General features: G+C 40.5%; 1 protein-coding gene across 2 annotated transcripts in view; it reads left to right on the plus strand.

Moving 5' to 3' along the window:
* rb1cc1 (RB1-inducible coiled-coil 1) overlaps window positions 1-24,886 on the plus strand; it is a 188,996-nt gene that overhangs the window by 61,459 nt on the left and 102,651 nt on the right. For both annotated transcript variants that reach the window (XM_041189528.1, XM_041189529.1), the window contains exons 13-14: window positions 6,685-6,811; window positions 13,956-15,868. In XM_041189528.1, coding sequence (XP_041045462.1) covers window positions 6,685-6,811; window positions 13,956-15,868 — 2,040 coding nt within the window. The remainder of the gene's footprint in view (window positions 1-6,684; window positions 6,812-13,955; window positions 15,869-24,886) is intronic.

A 24,886-nucleotide genomic window follows, 5' to 3' on the forward strand; every position in this document is an offset into this window, starting at 1 on the left:
ATTGGAAAATCTAGCCCATATACCTTAGTAAATTGTATCACAAACTTAAAGAAGCTGTAAAAAAGTATATTTCGCTCATCTGGTTCCCTCACTGTTTTGTGTCCCTGTAAAACTCGTGGTAATTTTCATATTTCTTTTAAATAGCAAAGTCCCTATCTTTTTTTTCATGTCAAATTCAAATCTTTGAGGATAATCATTAGGCATTGGACAGTAAGATAATACATCTGATGCATCAGTCAAAAGCCTCTTTCTCAGGGGCATGTTGCAGTTGGGCAAACTTAGTCAAAAATTGAAGCAGTTTGAAGATTAGGGCAGGTATTATTTCACATCCCTTATGCAAGTTACAGGATTCTCAATTTTAATAGGTTTGGAGAATCTCGACTTGGGGCCAAGGTCCACTGTAATAAAAAAAAGTAAAAAATGCTTAGAATTTTCCATAACTTAGTAATCAGAGAATTTATAACAAAGATTTTCAAAAAATAATAGCACTGGTATAACTCTTTCACGGATGTCCTTGTATGTGCTTCTCCAAACTTCTCAGTAGGAGAACTAAAAAGTCAGTTAGAGCAAGGCCATTTATTGAATAGATAGGTGTTTTTTATTTTACAGACAACAAATGAATATACAGAGCAACACTTGTACCTGAGAGTTGCCTAGCTTAACTTCACTTCCTTCTTTACACAATAACTGAATAGGCCATATCATGTATCTTATATTAGTGGGCAAAATTGGCTTTTTGATCAACCTTCTGGTTCTGATTGCCTCTGAGTTTATAAGTGAGCTTTCTCTCTTTGCTGGACCTCCTCTCTCCTTTTTAACTGGACATTGGCATTGTGTTTGTGTACTGCTTTATTTTTTCTTGTTACTTCTGATCATGAATTTGGCCTGATTTGGTCTTCATATGGTAATTCATCAGTAGGCCTATCAAAACTAGCAACTCTTCCCCTCTGATCCCTCTACTTGAGATGTGGATCCCTAGAAATATCTCCTATCCTATTCTCTAAATTAACGGTTGCCTTTGGTGAATCTTCACTGTTCTTGTCTCAGATCAAAGTGAACAGTGATAATCTACAAACTGGTCTGTCTAGTTTTAACATAAATCTTAAGTGACCAGCCAATTAACAAATAAACTTTTGGTAGGTCCAGGGTATAGCTGTAAAGAAAATGATGACTTGCATGCCCTCACTTAATTTAAAACACCCCACTTCAATATAGCTCATTTGCAAATCCTTTGTGAAAAGTTTGTCATAATATTTCAAAATATGACTGGACATTCTTCTGAAATTAGGACTCGAGTATATGATTGTGAAAGTAGAAGAAGCATTCTGATCTACGCTGCAACTGAACACCAAAAGTGAGGAGCTGCTACAGGCTCCATCACTGACATAAAAACAAAAAATGCTGGAAAAACTCAGCAGGTCTAGCAGTATCTGTGGAGAGAGAAACAGAGTTAATGTTTCGAGTCCGTATGACCAAGATTTCCAGCATCCGCAGTATTTTGCTTTTATCCATTACTGACATCCTCACCTTGATGTAACAACTCAGCAAAATAAAATTTATGAAAAAAATCGGTGTCAAGTGATAATTCCCACATTTGATCTAATGCTAAATATCTAATGTATCTTAGATGCTAGTATTGATCTTTGCTGAAGACTTAAATGCAACAAAATTTGGAAAAACAGCATTTTGTTTTTTGAAGACAACGTTGAAGCGTTTGCACCCATCTTTAGTCAGAAAGGTTGAGTGAATGAACCATCTCAGCCTACTCCTGGAGATCCCCTCATCACAGGTGATAGTCTTCAGATAGATTTCACTCCATGATATCAAGAAACAGCGGAGTGCATATGATTCATAGCCTTTGCTATATCCAGACTGGATGACTGAAAAACTTGTCCTCCAGACTAGCTGTGCCTCTAACTAAGCTGTTCCTGTACAGATACACCACTGGTGTCTACCTGATAAAGTGAAAAATTGCCCAGATAACTTCAGTCCAGAAGAAGCATAAATCCAATTCAACCAATTAGCCCATTAATCAAGTTTCAGTCCAAGTAATCAAAGGTGTCATCAACAGCCCTGTGGACTGGCAGTTATCAACAATCAGTTCAGTTCAGGCTCTGAACATTTTAGACCTCATTACAGCCTTGATCCAAAAAAGCTGAATTCCAGAGATGAGGTGAAAGTGACTGCCCTTGACATCAAGGCAATATTTAACTGAGTGACATTAAGGAACCTGAGTAAAATTGAGGTCAGTGGGAATCAATGGAAACTTTCCACTGGCTAGAGTTATACCTGTGCACAAAGGGAGATGGTTGCAGTTGTTGGAGACCAATCACTTCAGCTCCAGAACATTGATGCAGGAGTTCTTCAGGACAGTGTCTTAGCCCAACATTCTCCAGCTGCTTCACCAATGACCTTCTGCTTATCATAAGGTCAGAAGTGGGAATGTTCACTGATGAATGCAGAGTGCCATTCGTATCTTCTCAGCTAATTTAGCAGCCTGTGTCCGTATGCAGCAAGATGTGAATAACATTCAGATGGCAAGTGTCAGGTAATGACCATCTCTAACAAGGGAGTCTAACCATCTCCCCATGATATTCAATGCTATTACCAGTGCTTAATTCCCCAACCATTAACATGGGGGTGGAGGCACTATTGCCTTAACTAGATCAGTCACATGAGTAAAATGAATTTAAGCAGATCAGAAGTTGGGTATTCTGTGGCTAGTAACTCCTCACTCCCTAAAATCATTCTACCAAAGTCTTTCTACCATCTGCATTTCAGAAGTCAGGGATTTAATAGAATACTCATTTTCTTTGAGTGTAGCTCCAACAGTGCTCAAGAGCTGCAACACCGTCCAGATAAGTCCAGGCACCCCATCCACCACCTTGGATGTTCACTCACTCCATCAATGGTGCATAGTGGCACAAGTATGTACCATCTAAAAGATATATCCCAGCAACTCACCAAGGCCTCAACAGGACATTAAAACTTAAACCTCTACACCTCAGAAGGACAAGGACAGTAGATGCATGAGAACACCACCACGTGCAAGATTTCCTCCAAGCCACACCATCCTGACTTGGAACTATATTGCTATTCCTTCAAAATCCTAGAACTTCCTACCTAATAATAGTGCTGTGGGTGTGCCTAAACCAGAGAATGCATCAGTTCAAGAAGGCAGTTAACACTATTTTCTTGAGGCTAATTGGGGATGTGCAGTAAATACCGATCCTGCCATTATTGCCCAAATCCAATGAAAGTTTTTAAAAAATAACGAGTCCAAAAGGCCAGTCCTTTATTGGTCAAATACTTGCTGCTTTTTCTTTCATTTACCAAACTTGGTGCATTATGTTCTTTGCTCATTCTACTGTGAGCTCACATTAGATACTGCTTAGCTTTTGGAGACAGTCATCAACAATTTTCAATGTTGTGTTGCCAAATTGCTACTGTTGTCTTTTTTTCACCTGATACTATAGCTGTTAAGTTTTCTTAATTCATTTCTGGAACATCCGTGTCACTGACTAGGCCAGCATTTTTATTGCCTGACCCCCAATTGCTCTTGAGAGGATGGTGGCGAACTGCTGCAGTTCATGTGTTGTTGTAGGTACACCCACAGTGCCTTTAGAAAGGGATTTCCAGGATTTTGACCAAGCGACAATAGAGGAATGGTGATACAGTTCCAAGTCAGGATGATGTGTGGCTTGGAAGTTGGTGTTCCTATGCATCTGTTGCCCTGGTCCTATTAGGTGGTAGAGGTTGTTGGTTTGGAAGTGCATTCGATTCTAGGCCTTAACTAATGATTCCTTTACGCCCCATTTATTAACTATTAAGTGTTTACTGAATGGCACACAGCATCAGTTTTGCTGTCCACCTCTTGAATGAAGGTAGAGGATGGTCTGGGTTTAAAAAAACAGAGATTTGCATTCATAAAATGTTTTTCAGAACCACCAGATGTCTCAAAGCACTTTACAGCCAGTGAAGTACAATGACTCGCTGGGTGGAGCATAGTGATTATATACCTTTTACCAGACTCCCGAAGCAAATGTTCTACCCAGAACTCGATCAAAGCAGGATACTCCAAGGAGGACAGTGAAGACGCTTTAGGGATGTCCTCCAAGCATCCCTGAAGAAGCCAAACATCCCCACCGGCTCATGAGAGACCCTGGCCAAAATGGAGAAGGCTCATTCAGGAAGCTGCTGAAGAGAGAGACTTTGACTGGGACATGCAGAGACAAAGACAAAGTGTCAGAAGGAGTGCACAAACCTCTAAACAACCCACTTACCCAACTCTTCAAGTGTCACCTGCCCCGCATGTGGCAGAGCCTGCTGATTAAGCATCGATCATATTGGCCATTTCAGAACCCATCGAACCTACATGGAAGCAAGTCATCCTCGATCTCAAGGGACTGCCCAAGAGGAGAGATGTAGGAAACTGAATTGATTGCTCCAAGGAGAAAACATTGAATTAATTTTTTCCCCCCACTTTAGATGGTATTTTTGGTTTTCTTCCATCCCTTTTCTCCACTTGTAATGTTCTACCCATTGCTTGTGTTTGTGTCCTAGGCTTTGACCATTTTCACACTGCCTGCTTGCCTCTGACATCTAATGTGGAAGATCAGAGGTTAAAAGACTACTTCCCCGCTTGCTCCTCCCCCACTTTCAAACAGAGCAATACTTGATGTATGATGCCATTTCCTGTGATAAAGGCATGAGACTTGTGGGTGTTAACTGGTGTCTTGACATATATGGAAAATAACCCTTGCAGCATCACTGTCGTATATGACCAACCATGGACACCTTATTAACATTACAGTACATTTATGTAAATGCTGACTCACAGCTTAAATAACAGGTTGTATTCTTTTAGATTTTGGTCTCCCTGAAGTATAAGACAAATGATCAATCTTGAATATTAGAAGATTGAACCAAATATTGGCATGCTCTCTTAGTTGGACTTCGTGATGTCTTGCCTATCATGAAATTTCAGATCTGAAGAACTTGTGCCTTGTGGCATGAATCTCATTGAAATGAATAATTTACAATTCTGAATGACCTTTCAACTATGGCATTAAAATAGGCTGAGGACCATACCAAAAATTCTTGTCCAATGCCTTAGAATCCACCCATTTTGGTACTATTTTGCCAGCATCTATATAAATGTGAAATGAAATGCAATTTCCTAGATGTGGATGCCAGAAGTTTTCTGTTGCAATGCACACAGAATTTAAATTATTCAGATTAACCTCCATGGTATTGATAATCTATGGGAAGAAAATATGGGAAGAAAAACTGAAGATAAATATGGGACCAACCAATTAGCTCACCTGTTAGCTGATAGCATTTATCAACTAGCTGACACCATAGCAGAACAAAAAGGGCCGTTCACTCCACGTGTGCAGGAATCGCCAAGTAGAATATTTCAACAATTATGCCCTTGAAATCCAGCCGCGTCGAGTGATTGCTACATTCAAGAGGCATCAGCTGGATTTGCCTGCATAGATGATGTAGTGTGTCTAAGCTGTTTCAGTGACTAATGTTAAATGAGCCGTTGCTGCTAAAAGGATAGTACTTTGCAAAGTCTACATCGTGGTATGTGGAGGATAACTAAGGAAGGTAAATTTACTCATCTTGAGGTGCCGTATTTCTCATTCTTCAAATGAAATTAACCACATACCAAATTTTCAATTTTTCATTCTTTACAGTTTAGGGGTTTGTTTTTCTCTGCACCTGTAGTTTCATTCACCCATAATTTCATACACCCAAATCTTGGGACATATTTCTAAAATGATAATTAGGCTAAACTTTCAATTAATCATTCTGAACAGTTAACATTTAATTGTTTCAAATGTTGTCAAAAACTTTCTCTTAATTGGGTGGTGTGGAAGAGGCAGTTTTGTTCTTTTGCCATCTCTGGATGAAAAGATAAAAAGATGGTTGTACAGGGACACAATTTATATTTTATATAAATGTCATGCAGTTCTGGCTGAAAGTCTTAGAGTTTTGTTTTTATTTTTTCATTGCTGTTTGCTGACCTTAGCCATGGTATGTTGAGGATAACTTGGTTCCTGAAGTGAGGACTACTTCTTGTAAAGGTGAGTAATTTAAAAAAAAAAGTTTCCAGCTTTTTTTCTGTTTCATTTTAGCTCATCCATGGTTATCAATCGAGAGCTAAACAGGCTGTCAGCTTGCTCCTTTTTTGCGGCCTTTGCCATGTCAACAGTGCATAAAGATAGGGTGATTAATTTTCCCACATCTAATTGCCTTCCTCCCTATAGGGAAGTGAGTTGCCTCCACTTGGTGTTTCCTTGTAGCATAAGTGACTTTGGTGAGTCACTACAGAATTGTAGGTACAATGCATTTCTTATATTCTAGGCAGTTGGTTGGTATGTCATCAGATCACCCAAAGCCCATTTTATGTCTTAAAAGAGTTTGCAATAAGTTTGAAAATGGTGTCAGAAGAGAGTCTTTTCTAAATGGTTTCCACAGATATATCTTGAATTTTTCTTTTTGGCAAGGGGAGGTGAACGAGCCAAGACACATTTTCTTAATTACATTATGAAAAAATACTGAGATCTGTTTTTATTCAAAATGTTTGGCTATTATAATGAACATAGTTGAGACATGAAGAAAATTCAATGTTTGTGAATTCACTAATTTTCTGTTTATTGTTCATTTTCCTCAAAGGATTCCTACACTGTGTGACTTTGAGCCATTACACCAGCATATTCAAATTCTTCGTAATTTGGTCAAAGCTGCTCAGAGTTTGGATGAAATGTCCCAGACTATCACCGACTTACTGACTGAGCAAAAGGTAATATTTCATATTAATCAGTAGAACTTATTTAGTAGCAAACCTATTTTTAACCAATGTTTGAACACTTGAATTAATGCACTGGGAGGACAAAAATACATTTATATCCATTAGTGGGGGGATATCAGTTTATCTTGAATTGTCTTCCCTTAATTTAATGCAAGGCTCAACTGTTTGCTAAAAAGTTCCAGTGTGGTTGAGTATTCTTGCAGGTTCAGTAATTATGTAATGCTGTTACTTTTCACATAACCAGTGACCTGACATAAGTTACCAGTACAATACTTGCTGGTTTGATGTTTAGTGGCTTAGGATTTAGTTAATTGAATTTTTAAAGACTGTTCACATACATTTGTTGTGAATACTAAGTTAGCATACTCTTCTCAGTTGCACCCATCTAAAGTGATCATCAGTGCAAAGGAATTACACGCTTTCTTGTTGAGGTAACCAGTGTTTGCATCAAAAGCCACAGGGTCAGCTGGATGCAGAGTAAAGCAACTTGTACACAGCATCACAATTACAAAATAATTACACACAGGCCATTTGGTCCAGTAGGTCCATACTAGTGTTTATGATCTTCATGAACCTCCTTCCACCCTTCTTCATTGAATTCCATCACCATATCCCTCTCTTCCTTTCTTCCTCGTGGGCTCAGCTATCTTTCCCCATAAGTGCATCTATGTTATTCATCTCAACTCCTCCTTCAGTAGTGAGTTCTACATTCTAATCACTCTCTAGGTAAAGAAGTTTCACCTTTGGTTTTATTAGTGATTATCTTATATCTTAAGCTCCTAGTTCTGGTCTTGCCGAAAGTGAATATATCTTTGCTATATCTGCAGTACCAAAACCTCTCATAATTTTATAGTACTTTTAGCAGGACACCCATTAGTCTTTTTCCAGTCTTTTCCAATCTTTCATGATAGGTATAACATCTCGTTTGTGGTGGTCTTAAGCCACACACTCCTGCTTCCTCCACCCTTGCCTACAGCAATAAGTGAGATGAGCTTGTGGACTTTTTTGCTGAAAGGATAGAGATCAGCTGATTATTGTTTCTCTCCCCCACGCCTACTGGCTCTATCTTTTTCTCTATAGTTATGCTATTCCCCAGCCCTGATTTTGCATCTTTCCCTGAATTCTCTCCTATCTCCCCATATGATATGGCCTCTCCTACCCCCTCTTGTCCATAGATCCATATCCTCCTTTCTAGACTACATTCCTACTCAATTTCCCTGTCTGACTCTTATGTTAGCTGACACTAACAGTTCTCTCTCTTTAAGCTCTGTTCCTTTCTCAAGTCTGCTGTCATCACCTCTTTGCTCATAAGAAACCCTTGATACTTTCCACAAATTGCTCTTCAACCCTTGAACATATTATTATCCCCCAAATCTGTGCCCATCTTTCTTGTAACTCTTAGTTTGAATCTTTGAAATCGTGTTTTCATTGCACCAAAACAGCTCTTATCAAAGTCACAAATGATTTCTTAGGCAACTGTGCTAAAGGTAATCCACCCCTTCTCAATCTCCTTCACCTGTCTGCAGCCTTTTATAATGTCGACCACAAATTTCTGCTTCGATGCCCATCCATTGTTGTTCAGCTGAGTGGGATCTGGTTTCGTTTGTACCTATCCTGGCGTAACCAGGGAATCACTTGCAATAACTTTCTTTCTCATTTTTTGCACTGTTGCCTCTGGTGATCCTCAAGGATCATGTCCTTGGTTGGCTTCTTTAGCACATCTACGTGCTGCCCCTTGACAACATCATCCAAAACCATGGCATTAGTTTTGAAATGACCCTGAGCTCTACCTCTCCTCCACCTCGCTCTGCCGCCCTCCTCTGTCTCTGCATTGTTTGACTATTTGGTTGACATCTAGTGTTGGCAGGGCTAAAATTCCCTTCAATTAAATATTAGAAAGATAGAAACCATTGTCTTTGTTCCCTGTCACAAACTCCTCTTCCCATTGACTTCACCCTTCTCCCTGGTGATCATCTGAGACTGAACCAGACTGTTGGCTACTGTAGTATTATTCTTGATCCTGAGATGAACTTCCTACTACACATCCACACCATCACTAAGATCATGTATGTTCACCCCTATAATGTTGCCCGACCTCAGTCTCGCCTCAGCTCATCTGCTGCTAAAACCTGTATCACTGTCTCTATTAATTCTAGTTATGATTATTCTTGGCCGATCTCTGACATTTTACCCTCTACAAAGTAGGCCATTCAAAACTCTTCCCATGGCGCATTGGTAAAAAAAATAGACATAAATGAAAACTGAGTGCAGATTGCCAGCAGAGTGAGCTGATAAGTGTTCGGTGATGGAGGAGCTTTTTTCCTACTTTTTTCTTTCTTTAGTGCAGTGGAAGGAGCTAGTTGGTAAGTAACTGGTAAGCCAATTAGGAATTAAGAAAAGTATAACTCTTGGGTGCTACTAGTATTTAATCTTAGTAAATTGTGGTATACATAGGAATTATTCTAATTTAATTAAGAAAGTAACTAAATTCACTAAACGGCAGAACAGGTGTGTTGCTGCTGTGGAATGCGAGAGCTCGTGGACACCAACGTACTCCAGGACAAACATGTACGCAGAAAGTGTAGGCAGCTAGAGGAATTCCGGATCAGGATTATTGATCTCATAGACTGCAGACACTGCATCATCAGGCGGGGGAGAAATACCTGGACACTTTGTACCAGACGATGGTCTCACCTCTTAGAACAGGGTTGTCTGTTTTGTTCAGCATTGTGATATGGGAAAGTGTGACTGAGAGTGAGGCAGATAAAGGGACCGAGTACCCAGTAGTGGAGGAGTCTCATGCTTAGCAACCGTTAAACAGGTTTGAGGTGCTTGTAACCTGTGTGGATGAAATTGAGGTCTGCAGGGTGGATGAGCAGACTGCGTATGGCACCATGGTACATGAAGCTGCTCAAGTGGTAGGGAGCAAAAAGATATATAGTGGTCGTAGGGGACAGTATAGTTAGGGGGACAGACACTGTTCTGTGTAGCCGAGAGCGAGAATCCGGAAGGCTGTGTTGTCTGCCTGGTGCTAGGGTTTGGAATATCTGCTCAGGACTGGAGAGGAACTTGCAGTGGAAGGAAACGTTCCAGTCATCATGGTATATGTAGGTAGTGATGATATATGCAGGACAAGGAAAGAGGCCTGCCTAGTCAGTATGAGGAGCTAGGCACTAAATTTAAAAAACAGCCTGAACCACATGCAAATTGGCATAGGGCAAATAAAATTAGAGATGAATGTGTGGCTCAAAGACTGGTGTGAGAGATGTGGGTCTCAATATGTGGGGCTCTGACATCAGTACTGGGGAAAGTGGGAGCTGTGCCACTGAGATCGTCTACACCTGAACCAAGCTGGAACCAGTGTTCTAGTAAGCTGTGTCATTTGGGAAGTAGAGAAGATTTGAAATTAAATAATGGGGGCAAGGAATCAAATTTAGGAAATGTGATAAATCAAGCAGTAGGGGACAAGGCAAGAGAGAAAGGTATTAATATGGGAAAGGATAAACAGACCGTGACAGGAAGGGGAAGAGAGTACAAATCTAAGAATAAATCAAATAAGGCTAGTGGTTAAAAAAATATTGAAAGAACAAAACTACAGGTTCTGTATCTGATTGCACTTAGCATCCAAAACAAAACAAATGAACTGATAGTGCAAACAGAAATAAATTAGTACAATCTGATATTCATTTGAGACATGGCTGCAGGATGGCATAGAACGTGACCTGAATATTGAAGGTTATGTGACATTTATGATGGACAGGCAGTTGGAAAAGGTGGAGGGGTGTCTCTTCATTAATGATGGTATTAGCACAATAAAGAGGCTGACCTAAGTTCAGGAAACCAGGATGTACAAGTGGTTTCGGTCGAGTTGAGAAATTATAAAGACAAGAAGTCAGTTGTGGGAGTGGTGTACAGGCCACCTAACAATAACCACATGGTAGGACAGAGTATAAAGAAAGAAATAATGGGAGCTTATCAGAAAAGTCTGACGATAATCCTGGGGGGTTTTAATTACATATAGGCGGAAAAATCACACAGGTGAATGTAGCCTAATTAAGGAATTCATAGAATGTTTTTGGGATAGTTTCTTAGAACATGTTCTGGCGCCAACCAGAGAGCATGTTATACTAGACCTGGTATAATGCAGTGAGACAGGATTAATTAATGACCTCATGGTGAAGGTGACCCTAGGTAGCAGCAATCATAATATGATTGGATTTTACATTCAGTTTGAGGGAGGGCAGAGTGGGTCTAAGACTAAGACTTTAAACTTAAATAAGGACAATTATGAAGGCATGAAAGCAAAGCTAGCTGAAGTGAACTGGTAAATTGTGTTTAGGGATAGGTCAATAGAAGTACAGTGGCAGACATTTAAGGGGATATTTTGGAATAAACGTTGAGACATGCCAATGAGAGAGAAAAATTCTAAGGGGAGGACCCACCATTTGTGGTTAACTAAAAAAGTTAAAGATAATATCAAACTTAAAGAGAAAGCATATAATTGTGCAAGGAATGGGTTCAGGTCAGAAGATTGGACAGAATATTAAAAAGCAATTTCTGAAAGATTAATAAGGAGGGGAAAATTAGAGTATGAGAGAAAGCTAGCTAGAAATATAAAGACTGACATTAAGGGCTTCTACAGATATTTAAAAAAGAAAAGAGTTTAAAAAGTGAGCGTTGGTCCCATAAAAAGTGAACCTGGAGAATTAACAATGAAAAGTAAGGAGATGGCAGATGAATTAAACAAGTATTCTGCATCGGTTTTCACTACAGAGGATGCAAGTAACATCTTGGAGCTAACTATAACTTAACGAAATGGGCTGCAAGAAAATTACAAGCACCAGGGAAGTGGCACTGAGCAAATTGTTAGAGCTGCTGGCAGACAAGTGCCCTGGTCCTGATGGACTTCATCCTCGGATCTTGAAAGAATTGGCTAGTGAGTTAGTTGATGAATTCGTTTTAATTTTCCAAAATTCACTAGATTCAGGGAAGGCTCCATTAGGTTGCAAAATAGTGAATATAACTTCCTTTAATCAACAGGGAAGGGAGATGGAAAGCAGGAAACTGCAGACCAGTTAGCTTAACATCTGTCATAAGGAAAATGTTATTACTAAAGATGTTATCAAAGGGCAGTTAGATAAGTTCAAGGTAATCAGGCAGAGTCAACATGGTTTTGTGAAAGGAAAATCAAGTTTAACCAATTTACTCGAGCTCTTTGAAGAGGTAACATGTGCCATGGATAAAGGGAAAGCAGGCTACTGATTTCGTTTTTCAGAAGGCATTTGATAAGGTGCCACATCAAAGGTTATTGCAAAAAATAAAAGCTCCTGGCATGGGGGTAATATATTGGCATGGATAGAAGATAGGCTAGCTAACAGGAAACAGAGGGTAGGCATAAATGGGTCATTTTCTGGTTGGCAAGATGTAATGAGTGGAGTGTCACAGGGATCAGTGCTGAGGCTTCAACTTTTTACAATTTATATTAATGACTTGGATGAAGAGACCAAAAGTATGGTTACTAAATTTGCTGATGACACAAAGGTGCATAGGAAAGTAAGCTGTGAAGAGGATATCAGGAGGCTACAAAAGGATATACTTAGTTTAGATGAGTGGGTAAATATCTAGCAAATGGAGTGTAATGTGGGAAGATGAGGTTGTCCATTTTGGCAGGAAGAATAAAAAAGCATATTATCTAAATGGTGAGATTGTTGAGCTCTGAGATGCAGAGGGACCTGGGTGTCCTAGTGCACGAATCGCAAAAGTTTAGTATGCAGGTACAGCAAGTAATTAGGAAAGCTAATAGTGTTATCATTTATTGCAAGGGAAATTAAATACAGAAGTATAGAGATAATGCTTCATTTATATAGGGCATTGGTGAGACCACATCTGGAGCACTGTACAGTATTGGTCTCCTTATTTAAGGAAGGATGTAAATGCATTGCAAGCAGTTCAGAGAAGGTTACTAGACTAATACCTGGAATGGGTAGGTTGTCGGGAAAGGTTGGACAGGCTAGGCTTATGTCCACTGGAGTTTAAAAGAGTAAGAGGCAACTTGATTGAAACATATGAGATCCTGAGGGGCCTTGACAGGGTGGATGTGAAAAGGATGTTTCCCCTTGTGGAAAAATCTAGAACAGGAGGTCACTGTTTAAAAATAAAGTAAGACAGAAATGAGAATTTTTTTTTTACTCATTAGTGTCATGATTCTTTGGAATTCTCTTCCTCAAAAGGTGGTGGAAGCAGAGTATTTGAATATTTTTAAGGCAGAGCTAAATAGATTCTTGAAGAGCAAGGGGGTGAAAGGTTATTGGAGGTAGGCAGAAATGTGGATTTGAGGTTACAATCAGATTAGCCGTGATCTTTTTGAATGACGGAGCAGGATCAAGGGACCAAGTGGCCTATTCCTGTTCCTAACTCGTATGTTTGTATGTATAAATTCTTCTTTCATCCAGATTTCCTGTATAAATAAATTTCCATTGGCAAAATAACAGGGTCACTCTAAATGATCTGTCTCCACTCTAAATTGCATAGATAAAGTTGAATTTTGGATTGTACTGTTTTAGTTTAGCAGCATTTTGTTTCCCTTTATCCTCATCTTCAAAGGTTTCACACAGCTTTCCCAAAAGACACTAAATCAGTATGCAGACAAAAATATTGGAGATTAAAAGGAGTTTAAATCAGGCTTATGGGAGCTGTTCCTTGATTTTCTCTCTTTTTTGACACCACTGCTGTTTATAGCCATGGAAAAATAAAGTCAGGTTGACTTTTCCATCCACCAAAGGAAAGCTATGCTTTTGACACTTGTTGAAATTTGATGGTGTTGCACATGGGTAGTCAAGTCTATTTTTTTTTTTAGCTCCAACAAAGTTAAAGAGGTGAATAATTAGGAGGAAGAGGCAAATAGCGATGGAGTAAAGATGGAGTAAAGGATGGTGGAAAGTGGGTTTGGGAGATTGAGAAGGGTGTGCATGCAGTGTAGTATGGTATGAGTGGGGAAAGGGAGGAGGAGGAAGGATGAAGAAAAAGCAAGAGTGGAAGGGAATTGGGATAGGGTACACAATTATTTTACAAAATTACAGCTAATTTGCAACTGATATGAAATTACTGTTTCACTGATACTTTTATTTTTTTACAGGTGTCCCTTGATCAACCCACTTTAACAACAGTAACAACACACAGGCTGGAAAGCACAATCGGAACTAAAACTACCTCTTCCAGAGCCACATCTACACTTAGCCTTCAGGGACCAATCTGTCCACCTGCTAACGTTCCTGCCTCATTAGAAGAGTTGTCTCCTGATAGTATTGATGCCCATACATTTGATTTTGAAACTATTCCTCATCCAAATTTAGAACAAGTTCTCAAACAAGGATCTATAGATATGGACTCATTGGCAGAAAGTCCAGAGTCTGATTTTGTGTCAGCTGTAAACGAATTTATGATTGAGGAGAACTTGACCTCACCCAACTTAAACAGTGATCCACAAAGTCCTGAAATGATGCTTGAATCATTATATTCTTCAGTTATTAATGCAATTGATAATAGACGTATGCAGGATACAACTTTTGGTGCAAGTGAGGACTCTAAACATGTTGCAACTCTAAAAGTGCATATAGAAAAATACAGGCTTGTCACTGAAATGTCTCAGTTGCATTTTATAAACATTAAAAAAGACCTTAACCATTTCAGAGCACTTGTTCAGAAAGAGCAGTGTGATTTTAGTAGTTCTATGAAAAATGTAAGTGAAGAATTGAGAAGTATAATAGAAACTGTAAAATGTAGGGTTGAGGCAGGAGCAAAGGAAAATTATCAACAAAGATTAGAGATTTTAAGGAAGGATTATGAAGATCAAATAGACAAATGGAATGTTGAGGCAGTAGCTGCTCATCAAAATGTAGAAAAGTTGAAAAAGGATTTGTTGGAACTTGAAAATTGTATAAAACAGAAAGATCATGAGATTGCTACGACAAGGACTAAAAGTGAAACTCTCTTGTGTTTACAAATTAGTAAAGATAAAGAAATACATGACTTGATGGAAGATAGAAAAAAACAAGAGACAGAAATGCAAGAACTCAGACAATCGAAAGCAAGTTTATTAGAAGAATTAAACAGACTTAACATCAAGGCTGATCAGAAGATGGAGTGCTTAAGAGAAGAACTTCAGAATCTTGAACAAAGTCATCTGAAGGATCTTGAAGATAACCTGAAAGCCAGACATCAACAGGAAATGGAAAAGTTGATGGCTGATCACTGTAGTCAGCAAGAACAAATCTTGAGGGAAAATGAAACAAGGCTAGATCATGTGCAACAGTCCCTTACATTAAAGCTCCAGGAGCGAGAACAAGAACTGAATGAACTTAAATTTAAAGTATCTGAACTTTCTGACTTTAGATGTAAGCTGGAAGTTGACTTGGCTTTGAAGGAAGCCGAAACTGAGGAAATAAAGCAGCGTTTAAAAGAGAATCAAGTCCAACAAGAGGAAATCACAAAATGTCAGGTTATGAAAGAAACAGAGAAATATAACGAAGAGATAACTGACTTGAAACACCAGCTTCAGATAAAAATTGAGGAGTACAAGTTAGGGCTTGCAGAAGAAAGAACACTAATGACTATAGAAAAAGATCGGTGCATTGCTGAGTTGTTAAACAGGCAAGAAGAAGAGAAGTCCCTACTTAAATCAGAGCTAAGTAAATGGGATGCAATGAGACAGCAATCACTTGATGTGGAAGCAACATTAAAGGGACAAGTTGAAGAGCTCAGCACTAAGTTGGAAGAATGTTTGAAAACGGTAGAAACCCAAAAGAAGGAAATGGTGTCTGAAAAACAAAGAATTGCCTTTGACATGGAAGCAAAATATAAATCTACTATTCATGGTCTTCAGGAGGAGAAGGAACAACTACTCAACAGTTTAAGCCAGGAGAGAGAGAAATTTGTTGGAAATAAAATGCATGAGGATTGTGAACAAAAAAGACAAGCTCTCGAGCAAGAGTTGCAAATAAAAAATCAACAACTTGAAAGTCAATTTGAAGAACGAAATAGAGCTGAGAGGTATGTGAAGTTTCTATGTCTTTATCAGTCTTCTCTTAAGCAAGTGATAAGTCTTGAGATATCTTAAGATTTATTTCCCCTTTTATGTTTTAATTCTTCATCCACTACTCAATATTCTTTAGATCCCACTTACTTTCCCATTGGAAAAGCAAAAACAAATTTATTTCAATTATTTTTCAGTGTAACTGCTAATACTCTTCTCTCAAGTACTAATAAGCAATTGTGGAGATACTGATATAACTTAGTGTGCCTATATGATTAGTATGTTACATATAATTGCTGCTGTCCTCTCCTCCAATCAGCAGTGCTTCCTATATAGAAGTGAGTACCTAACGTCTGGGTTTATCAAATGTTGGACGTTTATTTCCTCCTGTGTCCGGTTTTCTTTACAAGAGCATGGGGGTGCCGGGGCTGATGGTTAGAACCATGTTTATTCGGCTTAGGAAAGTTTACTTCTGCGATACTGCTCTCTATTAGATCACATAAAACAAACACTTTACTTCCGGTAGTGATTTTTGCTTGTATCTTTTCATAAGTGAAGGACTCTTCCACAGAGACACAGAAGAGGTACAGCAGGAGTCTTATTCCCACTAAGGTCACAATAGAACCAGCCATTTGCTTGCTCAAAATGAGGTCCTGTTTCCTTGACCCATCTGGAGGCATCCTTCAATATGCCTCGGCAAGGGTGAACACAATGGTAGTTGTCTGCTTTATGACATAACGCTGCACAGAGGATTGGAGCTCGTGCAAGAGAAAGGTAGATAGTGCCCTGCATCCTAATATGCTGCAAGTGTCAACAGCACACCTTGTTGCCAGAAAAGCCTGTGACGGCCTCGTCCAGGCATACTATACCTGAGAAGTTTGCTTGCAGCATTGAAAGGCCCCCTCTCTCTCTCTCTCTCTCTCTCTCTCTCTCTCTCTCTCTCTCTCTCTCTCTCTCTCTCTCTCTCCCCCCACCCTCCCATGACTGAGTAATTCACATAAATTCATAAATCACATAAAATCACATAATTCACATAAATGAACGCGAGGGCAATGGTTGTGATTGAGTATTTGTGCTATCACTTGGGGTGGAGATTGGAGGAGGAGACTGAAAAGAAAAGAATAAGGGATACAGCAAGGTGCCTCAGTCAGAGGAGTGCAGTGCAGGAGAATGCTAGGAAGGTGAGAGAATGGTAGCTACCAGCTGAGAGTTGTAGGACACCCATCTTGCTGGACATCATGAGGTCAGTAAATCTTTTGCAGCATGAGACCCTTATCATGGGCACAATACTTAGGGTGCTGACAACCTCTGCAGCTTGCAGCCACATTCCTGAATGGTGAAGGAATGTGGGAACTGATGGATTTCTATGCGATCCACATTAACCACTTCTGCAGTAAGTGTTTGTATCTTTTGGAACTTCGACTCAGAGTTGATGAACTGAAGTTTCGTACACTGCAATGCATCAAAAAGGCGAAATATTACCTGGATCAGATCCCGCATGTTACAGCTGCTACACATCAACAGCCCTACTATCTTGATTGTGTTTTATTTAACAAATGTTACCTGGACCCCATGTTCCAAAAGTTGCATCCAGTAGGCTAGGTACTTTGAATTTCATCCGTGGCTAGGGACAAGAGGGTGTGACTGATTGAGGAATCTCATGTACCTGCAGTTGTCCAAGAGAATTGAGGTTCTTCCAACTTGTATGGATGAGAGCAAGGAAGGCAGGGAGGATGAGCAAACCAACCACGGCACTGTGATACAAGGGACCATTCAAGTGATGGGAGTTAAAAGTAACAGTTGTAGTAGAATACAGTCTCGTTAGGAGGAATAGGTATGGTTCTCTGCATCTGAGATTGAGGGTCCAGAAGGCTGTGTTGTCTACCCAGTGCCTGGGTTAAGGACATCTCCTTGAGACTGGAGAAGAACTTGGAATGGTAGGGAAAGGATCCAGTTGTGATCCACAAAGATACCAACGATATTGATAGAACTAAGAAAGAGGTTTTACTAAGGGAATATGAGCAGATAGGGGCTAAATTAAAAATGGGAACCACAAAGGTGATAATTGCTGAGTTACCACCTGAGCCATAAGCAAATTGGCATTGGATAACTAAGATCAGAGTATTGAATACGTGGCTAATGATATTGGTAATGATAGGACAGGGCAGAGTGTACAAACTTAAGGCCGCACCAGCAAAAAAGATCAGAATTGGTAACAAGACAGAATTCATGCTCTATATCCGAATGCTTGCAACATTCGTAACAAGATGGATGAATTGATAGCCCAAATAGAAATAAATGAGTGATATGATAGACGTCACAAGGGAAATTAGGTTTGGGCAATAAATGCTCGCTTAGCCAGCAATCCCCACATTCCATGAATGAATATATTTTTTAAAAGGAAAAAGAGGTAGGGTAGCTCTATTAAAAGAAGGATGAGATTAGTACAATAGTGAGAAATGATCTTGATTCAGAAGATGTAGAATCAGTTTGGATGTAGATGAGAAATAGAAAAGGGAAGAGTGAGCAGTTTATAGGATCCTCAACAGTGGCTGCACAGTAGTGTATACATTGAGAAATAATGCGGGCCTGCAATAAGACTTTTATCTTAACATTGATTGGACAGAGCAAATTGGCAAGCATAGCCTGGAGAATGTGTTCATACTATATACGGACAGATTTTCAGAATGATAAACGTTCTGGAACCTAGCAAGGCACAGGCTATTTATTGGACCTGGTAACGTGTACTGAGACAGGATTAATGTAAGATTTCATAGTAAAACATCCTCTAGGCAAGAGTGATTATAAAATTATACTATTTCACATTCAGTTTGAGAGTGAGGAATGTAACTCCATAACTGGTGACAGTGGAATAGTGTTTGACAAAGTTACAAGAGTTCTTTGAGGATTTAACAAGAAGGATGGATAAAGGAGAATCAGTGGATGTGGTGCATTTGGAATTCTAAAAGGTGTTCAGTAAGGTGCCACAGCAAAGGTTACTGCACAACCTTATTAGCTTATTATATTGGGGGTGATTTAATGCCACGGATAGGACTATCTAGCTATCAGGAAACAGTTGGGATAGATGGGTCATTTTCACAATGGCAATCTGTAACTGAGTGCCACAAGGATCTGTGCTGGAGCCTAAATTATTTACAATCTATATTAATGACTTTGATGAAGGGACCGATTATTTTTAGGGGGAGGCACTGGCCTAATGGTGTTCTCACTGGACTAGTAATCCAGAGACTCAGGGTAATGCTCTGGGAACCTGGGTTCAAGTCCCACCACAGCAGCTGGTGGAATTTTAATTCAATAAAAATCTGGAATTAAAAGTGTAATGATAACCGTGAATTGATTGTTGTAAAAACCCATCTGGTTCACTAATGTCCCTTGGGAAGGAAATCTACCATCCTTACCTGGTCTAGCCCACAGCTGTCTCCAGACCCACAGCAATGCCCTCTGAAATGGTCTAGCAAGCCACTCAGTTGTATCAATCCGCTTAAAAAGTCTAAAAGGAATGGAACCAGGTAACCCACCCGACATTAGCCTAGGCACCAGGAACGACAATGGCAAACTGTCGACCCTGCTACGTTCTCCTTAATAACATCTGGGGGTTAATGCCAAAATTGGGAGAGTGCCTCGCAAACCAGGCATATTCACGGAAACATACCTTACAGATAATGTCCCAGACACAATCATTAGTACCCTAGCATAGGTGGCAGCACAGTGGTATATAGTTGAGAGAGAGTTGACCTAGGAATCCTCAACACTAATTCTGGACCCCATGAAGCCTCATGGCATCAGGTCAAACATGGGCAAGGAAACCTGCTGATTACCATGTACCGCCACCAAACCTCACCCCTCCAACCAAACCCCAGCTGATGAATCAGTGCTCCTCCTGGAGGAAGCACTGAGGGTGGCAAGGGTGCAGATTGTACTTTGGGTAGGGGACTTCAATCTCCATCACCATAAGAACATAAGAAATAGGAACAGGAGTAGACCATTTGGATCCTCGAGCCTGCCCCACCATTCAATAAGATCATGGCTGATCTTCTTGTGTTTTGAATTCCACTGTCACACCTATTCCCGATAACCTTTGATTCCCTTGCCAAACATGTATCTATCTACCTGTGCCTTAAAAATATTCAGTGACCCTGCCTCCACTGCTTTCTGAGTCAGAGAGTTCCAAAGTCTCAACCCTCAGAAAAAAAAAGTTCTCCTCATCTCTGTCCTAAAAGGGCGAGCCCTAATTTTAAAACAGTGCCCCTAGTTCTGGATTCACCCACAAGAGGAAACATCCTTTTCACGTCCACCTTGTCAAGGCCGTTCAGGATCTTGTATACTTCAATCAAATCACTGCTCACTCTTGTAAACTCCAATGGAAGCAAGCCCAGTCTATCCAACCTTTCCTCATAAGACAAACCACTCATTCCAGATATCAGTTTAGTAAATCTCCTCTGAACCACCTCCAATGCACTTACATCCTTCCTTGAATAAGGAGACCAAAACTGTACACAGTATTAGAGGTGTGGTCTTACCAATGCCCTGTATAACTGAAGTATAATATCCTTATTTTTATGTTCAAACTCTCTTGTAATTCCATTAGCCGCCTTAATTACTTGCTGTGCCTGCATATTAACTTTTTGAGACTCATATACTGGAACACCTAGATACTTCTACACCTCAAAATTATGCAGCCCCTCTCAATTTAATTAATACCCTGCTTTTTTGTTCTTCATGCCAAAGTGAACAACTTCACATTTTCCCACATTAAACTCCATTTGCCAGATCTTTGCCCACTCACTCAACCTATCTATATCTGCCTGCAACCTCCTCATGTCTTCTTCACAACATACTTTCCTACCTAACTTTGTGTCATCTACAAATTTAACTACCATGCCTTCAGTCCCCTCATCTAGGTCATTGATGTAAATTATAAAAAGTTGAGGCCCCTGCACAGACCCCTGTGGTACTTGGCTTGTCACATCCTACCAATCTGAAAAAGACCCATTTATGCATGCTCTCTGCTTTCTGCCAGCCAGCCAATCTTCTATCCATGCTGATGTGTTACCCCTGCACCATGCACTTTTATTTTCTGTAATAATCTTTGATGTGGCACATTACTGAATGCCTTCTTGAAATCCAGGTACAACACGTCTATAGGCTCCCCTTTATCCACAGTGCATGTTCTTTCAAAAAGCGCCAATAAATTGGTTAAACATGATTTTCCTTTCACAAAACCATGCTGATTCTTCCCGATTGCCTTGAACGTTTCTAAGTGCTGAGCTATAACCTTAATGATTGATTCTAACAACTTCCCCATGACAGACATCAAGCTAACTGGCCTATAGTTTCCTGTTTTCTGTCTCTCTCCCTCCTTGAATAGAGGGATTATATTTCCTACTTTCCAGTCTGATGGAACCTTTCCACAATCTAACAAATTTTGGAAAATTAACACCAGCGCATCAACTACCTCATTAGCCACCTCTTTTAAGACCCTGGGATGTAGTTCATTAAGAGCCGGCCCGCAACTCCATCAATTTGGTTAGTACTGTTTCGCTAGTGAGTTCAATTTCACCAAGTTCCTCTCTCCCTTTCTCCTGATTTGCAGCTATTACTGGAATGTTTTTTGTATCCTCTACAGTGAACACTGAAGCAAAATATTTGTTCCACCATTTCCTTATTATCTACTATAACTCCGCTGTTACTCTCTAGAGGATCGACACTCACTTTACTTCTCTTCTCTTCTCCTATATAAAAACCTGTAGAAACTCTTGCTGTTTGCTTTTACATTTCTAGCTAGCATATGCTCATACTCTAATTTCTTTTTCCTGGTTAACCTTTTAGTCATTCTTTGCCGTTCTTTATATTCTAACCAATCATTAGCCCTGCCATTCACCTTTGCAGAGTTTTGTGCTTTTTCCTTAAGTGTGATGCTTTTCTTAACTTCTTAGTTAACTACGGATGGTGGGTCTTCCCCTTAGAATTTTTCTTTATAATAAGAATATAATTATTCTCAATACTCTGAAATATCCCCTTAAATGTCTGCCATTGCTTCTCTATTGATCTGTCCTCTAGCCTAGTTTCCTAGTTCACTTCAGCTAGCTCAGCTTTCATGCCCACATAATTGCCCTTATTTAAGATTAAGATACTAGTCTTAGACCCACTCTTCTCCCTTTCAATCATATTGTGGTCGCTGCTACCTAGGGATGCCTTTACTCTGAGGTCATTAATTAATCCTGTCACATTACACAATACCAAGTCTATTATAACCTGCTCTTTGGTTGGTTTCAGAACATGCTGCTCCAAGAAACTATCTCAAAAGCATTCTAAGAACTCCTCATTCAGGCTACTACTGCCAATCTGATTTTTCCAGTTTATAGGTAGATTAAAATCACCCATGATTATGGATGGCAGAAGAGTGGCTCGGTAACACAACCACATCATGAGCTGGCCGAGTCCTGAAAGACATAGCTGCTAGACTGGTTCTGTGGCAGGTGGTGAGGGAACCAACAAGAGGGGAAAAACATATTTGACCTCTCCAATCTGCCTGCTGCAGTTACATCTGTCCATGACAGTATCAGTAGGAGTGAGCACCGCACAGTCCTTGTGGTGACATCGTCCCATCTTCACATTGAGGATACCCTCCATCGTGTTGTGTGGCACTACCACCGTGCTAAATGGGATAGATTTCGAACAGATCTATCAAGACTGAGCAACAGTGAGGCTCTGCGGAGCAGCAGCAGAATTGTACTCACTCACAATCTAACCTCATGGCCCGGCATATCCCCCACTCTACCATTACCACCAAGCCAGGGGATCAACCCTGATTCAATGAAGAGTGCAGGAGGGCATGCCAGAAGTAGCACCAGGCATACATAAAATTGTATCAACCTCATGAAGCTACAACAGAGGACTACTTGTATGCCAAATAGCATAAGCAGCAAGTGATAGAGCTAAGCGATCCCACCACCAACAGATCAGATCTAAGCTCTGCAGTCCTGCCATTTGTGAATAGTGATGGACAATTAAGCAACTCACTGGAGGAGGCTCCACAAATATTCCCATCCTCAATGATGGGGGAAGCTCAGCACAACAGTGCAAAAGATAAGGCTGAAACATTTGCAACAATCTTCAGCCAGAAGTGCCGAGTGGATGATCCATCTCTGCTTCCTCTGGAGGTCCCCACCATCACAAATGTAAGTCTTCAGCCAATTGGATTCACTCCACGTCATATTAAGACGGCTGAAGGCTCTGGATAATGCAAAGGCCATGGGCCCTGACAATATTCCGGCAATAGTACTGAAGACTTCTGCTCCAGAACTTGGTGTGCCATTAGCCAAGCTGTTCTGGTACAGAGTCAACACAGGCATCTACCAACCATGTGGAAAATTGCCCAGGTATGTCCCGTTCAGAAAAAGCAGGACAACTCCAACTCGGCCATTTACTGCCCCATCAGTCTAGTCTCAATCATCAGTAGAGTGATGAAGGGATCATCAACAGTCCAACAAACAGCACCTGCTTAGCAATGACCTGCTCAGTGGCGCTCAATTTGGGTTCCGCCAGGGCCACTCAGCTCCTGACCTCATTATAGCCTTAGTTCAAACATGGACAAATGAGCTGAACTCCCGAGGTGAGGTGAGAATGACTGCCCTTGACATCAGGCAGCATTTGATTTGAGTGTGGCATCAAGGAGCCTTAGCAACACTGGAGTCGATGGTTGTTGGAGGTCAATCACCTCAGTTTCAAGACACCCCTGCAGGAGTTCCTCAGGGTAGTGCCTTCAGCCCAACCATCTTCAGCTGCTTCATCAATGACCTTTCTTCCATCATAAGGTCACAGGTGGGGATGTTGGCTGATGATTGCACAATTGTGCAGCACCATTCACTCAGATATTGAAGCAATCCATGTCCAAATGCAGCAAGACCTGGACAATTTCCAGGCTTGGGCTGACAAGTGGCAAGTAACATCCGTGCCATGCAAGTGCCAGTCAATGACCATCTCCAACCAGAAAGAATCTAACCATTGCCCCTTGACATTCAAAGGTATTACTATCGCTGATTCCCTCACTATCAACATCCTGGGGATTGCCATTGAACAGAATCTGAACTGTACTAGCCATATAAATACTGTGGTTGCAAGAGCAGGTCACAGGCTAGGAATCTTGCAGTGAGTACCCCACCACCTGACTCCCCAAAGCTTGTCCACCATCTACAAGAAACAAGTCAGGAATTTGATGGAATACTCTCCACTTGCCTGGAGTGGTGCAGTTCCAACACTCTAGAAGTTCAACTCCAGCCAGGACAAAGCAGCCCATTTGATTAGCATCCCTTCCACAGACATTCACTCCCTCCACCACCGACCCACAGCAGCAGCAGCATGTACCATGTACAAGATGCACTGCAGGAATTCACCATGGCTCCTTAGACAGCACCTTCCAAACCCACGGCCAGTACCACCTCGAAGGACAAGGGCAGCAGACATGGGAACACCACCATCTGGAAGTTCCTCTCCAAGCCGCTCACCATCTTGACTTGGAAATATATTGCCGTTGCTGAGTCAAAATCCTGGAACTCCCTCTCTCACAGCACTGTGGGTGCACCTACACTACATGGACTACAGCGGTTCAAGAAGACAGCTCACCACCACCTTCTCAAGGGCAATTAGGGATAGGCAACAAGCTGGCCTAGCCAGCAACACCCACATCCCATCAATGAATAATTAAAAAAAAAATCGCTGATGATATGTAGATAGGTAGGTAAGCAAGTTGGGGAGAATATGAAGAGTCTGGAAAGGATTATGGAAAGGTTCCATGATTGAGCAAGAAGTTGGCAGATGGACCATAATGTGGGAAAAATAGGTTGTTTACTTTGGCACAAAGAACAGGAGAACAGAATATTATTTAAATAGAGAGAGAGACTGAAGAATGCTGCAATACAGAGGGATCTAGGTGTCCTTGTACATGAATCACAAAGTCAGCTTGCAGATATAGCAAGTAATGAGGAAGAGAAATGGAATGTTGGCCTTCATTA

The sequence above is a fragment of the Carcharodon carcharias genome, chromosome 6 (genome assembly GCF_017639515.1).
Source record: "Carcharodon carcharias isolate sCarCar2 chromosome 6, sCarCar2.pri, whole genome shotgun sequence".
Taxonomy (NCBI): Eukaryota; Metazoa; Chordata; class Chondrichthyes; order Lamniformes; family Lamnidae; genus Carcharodon; species Carcharodon carcharias.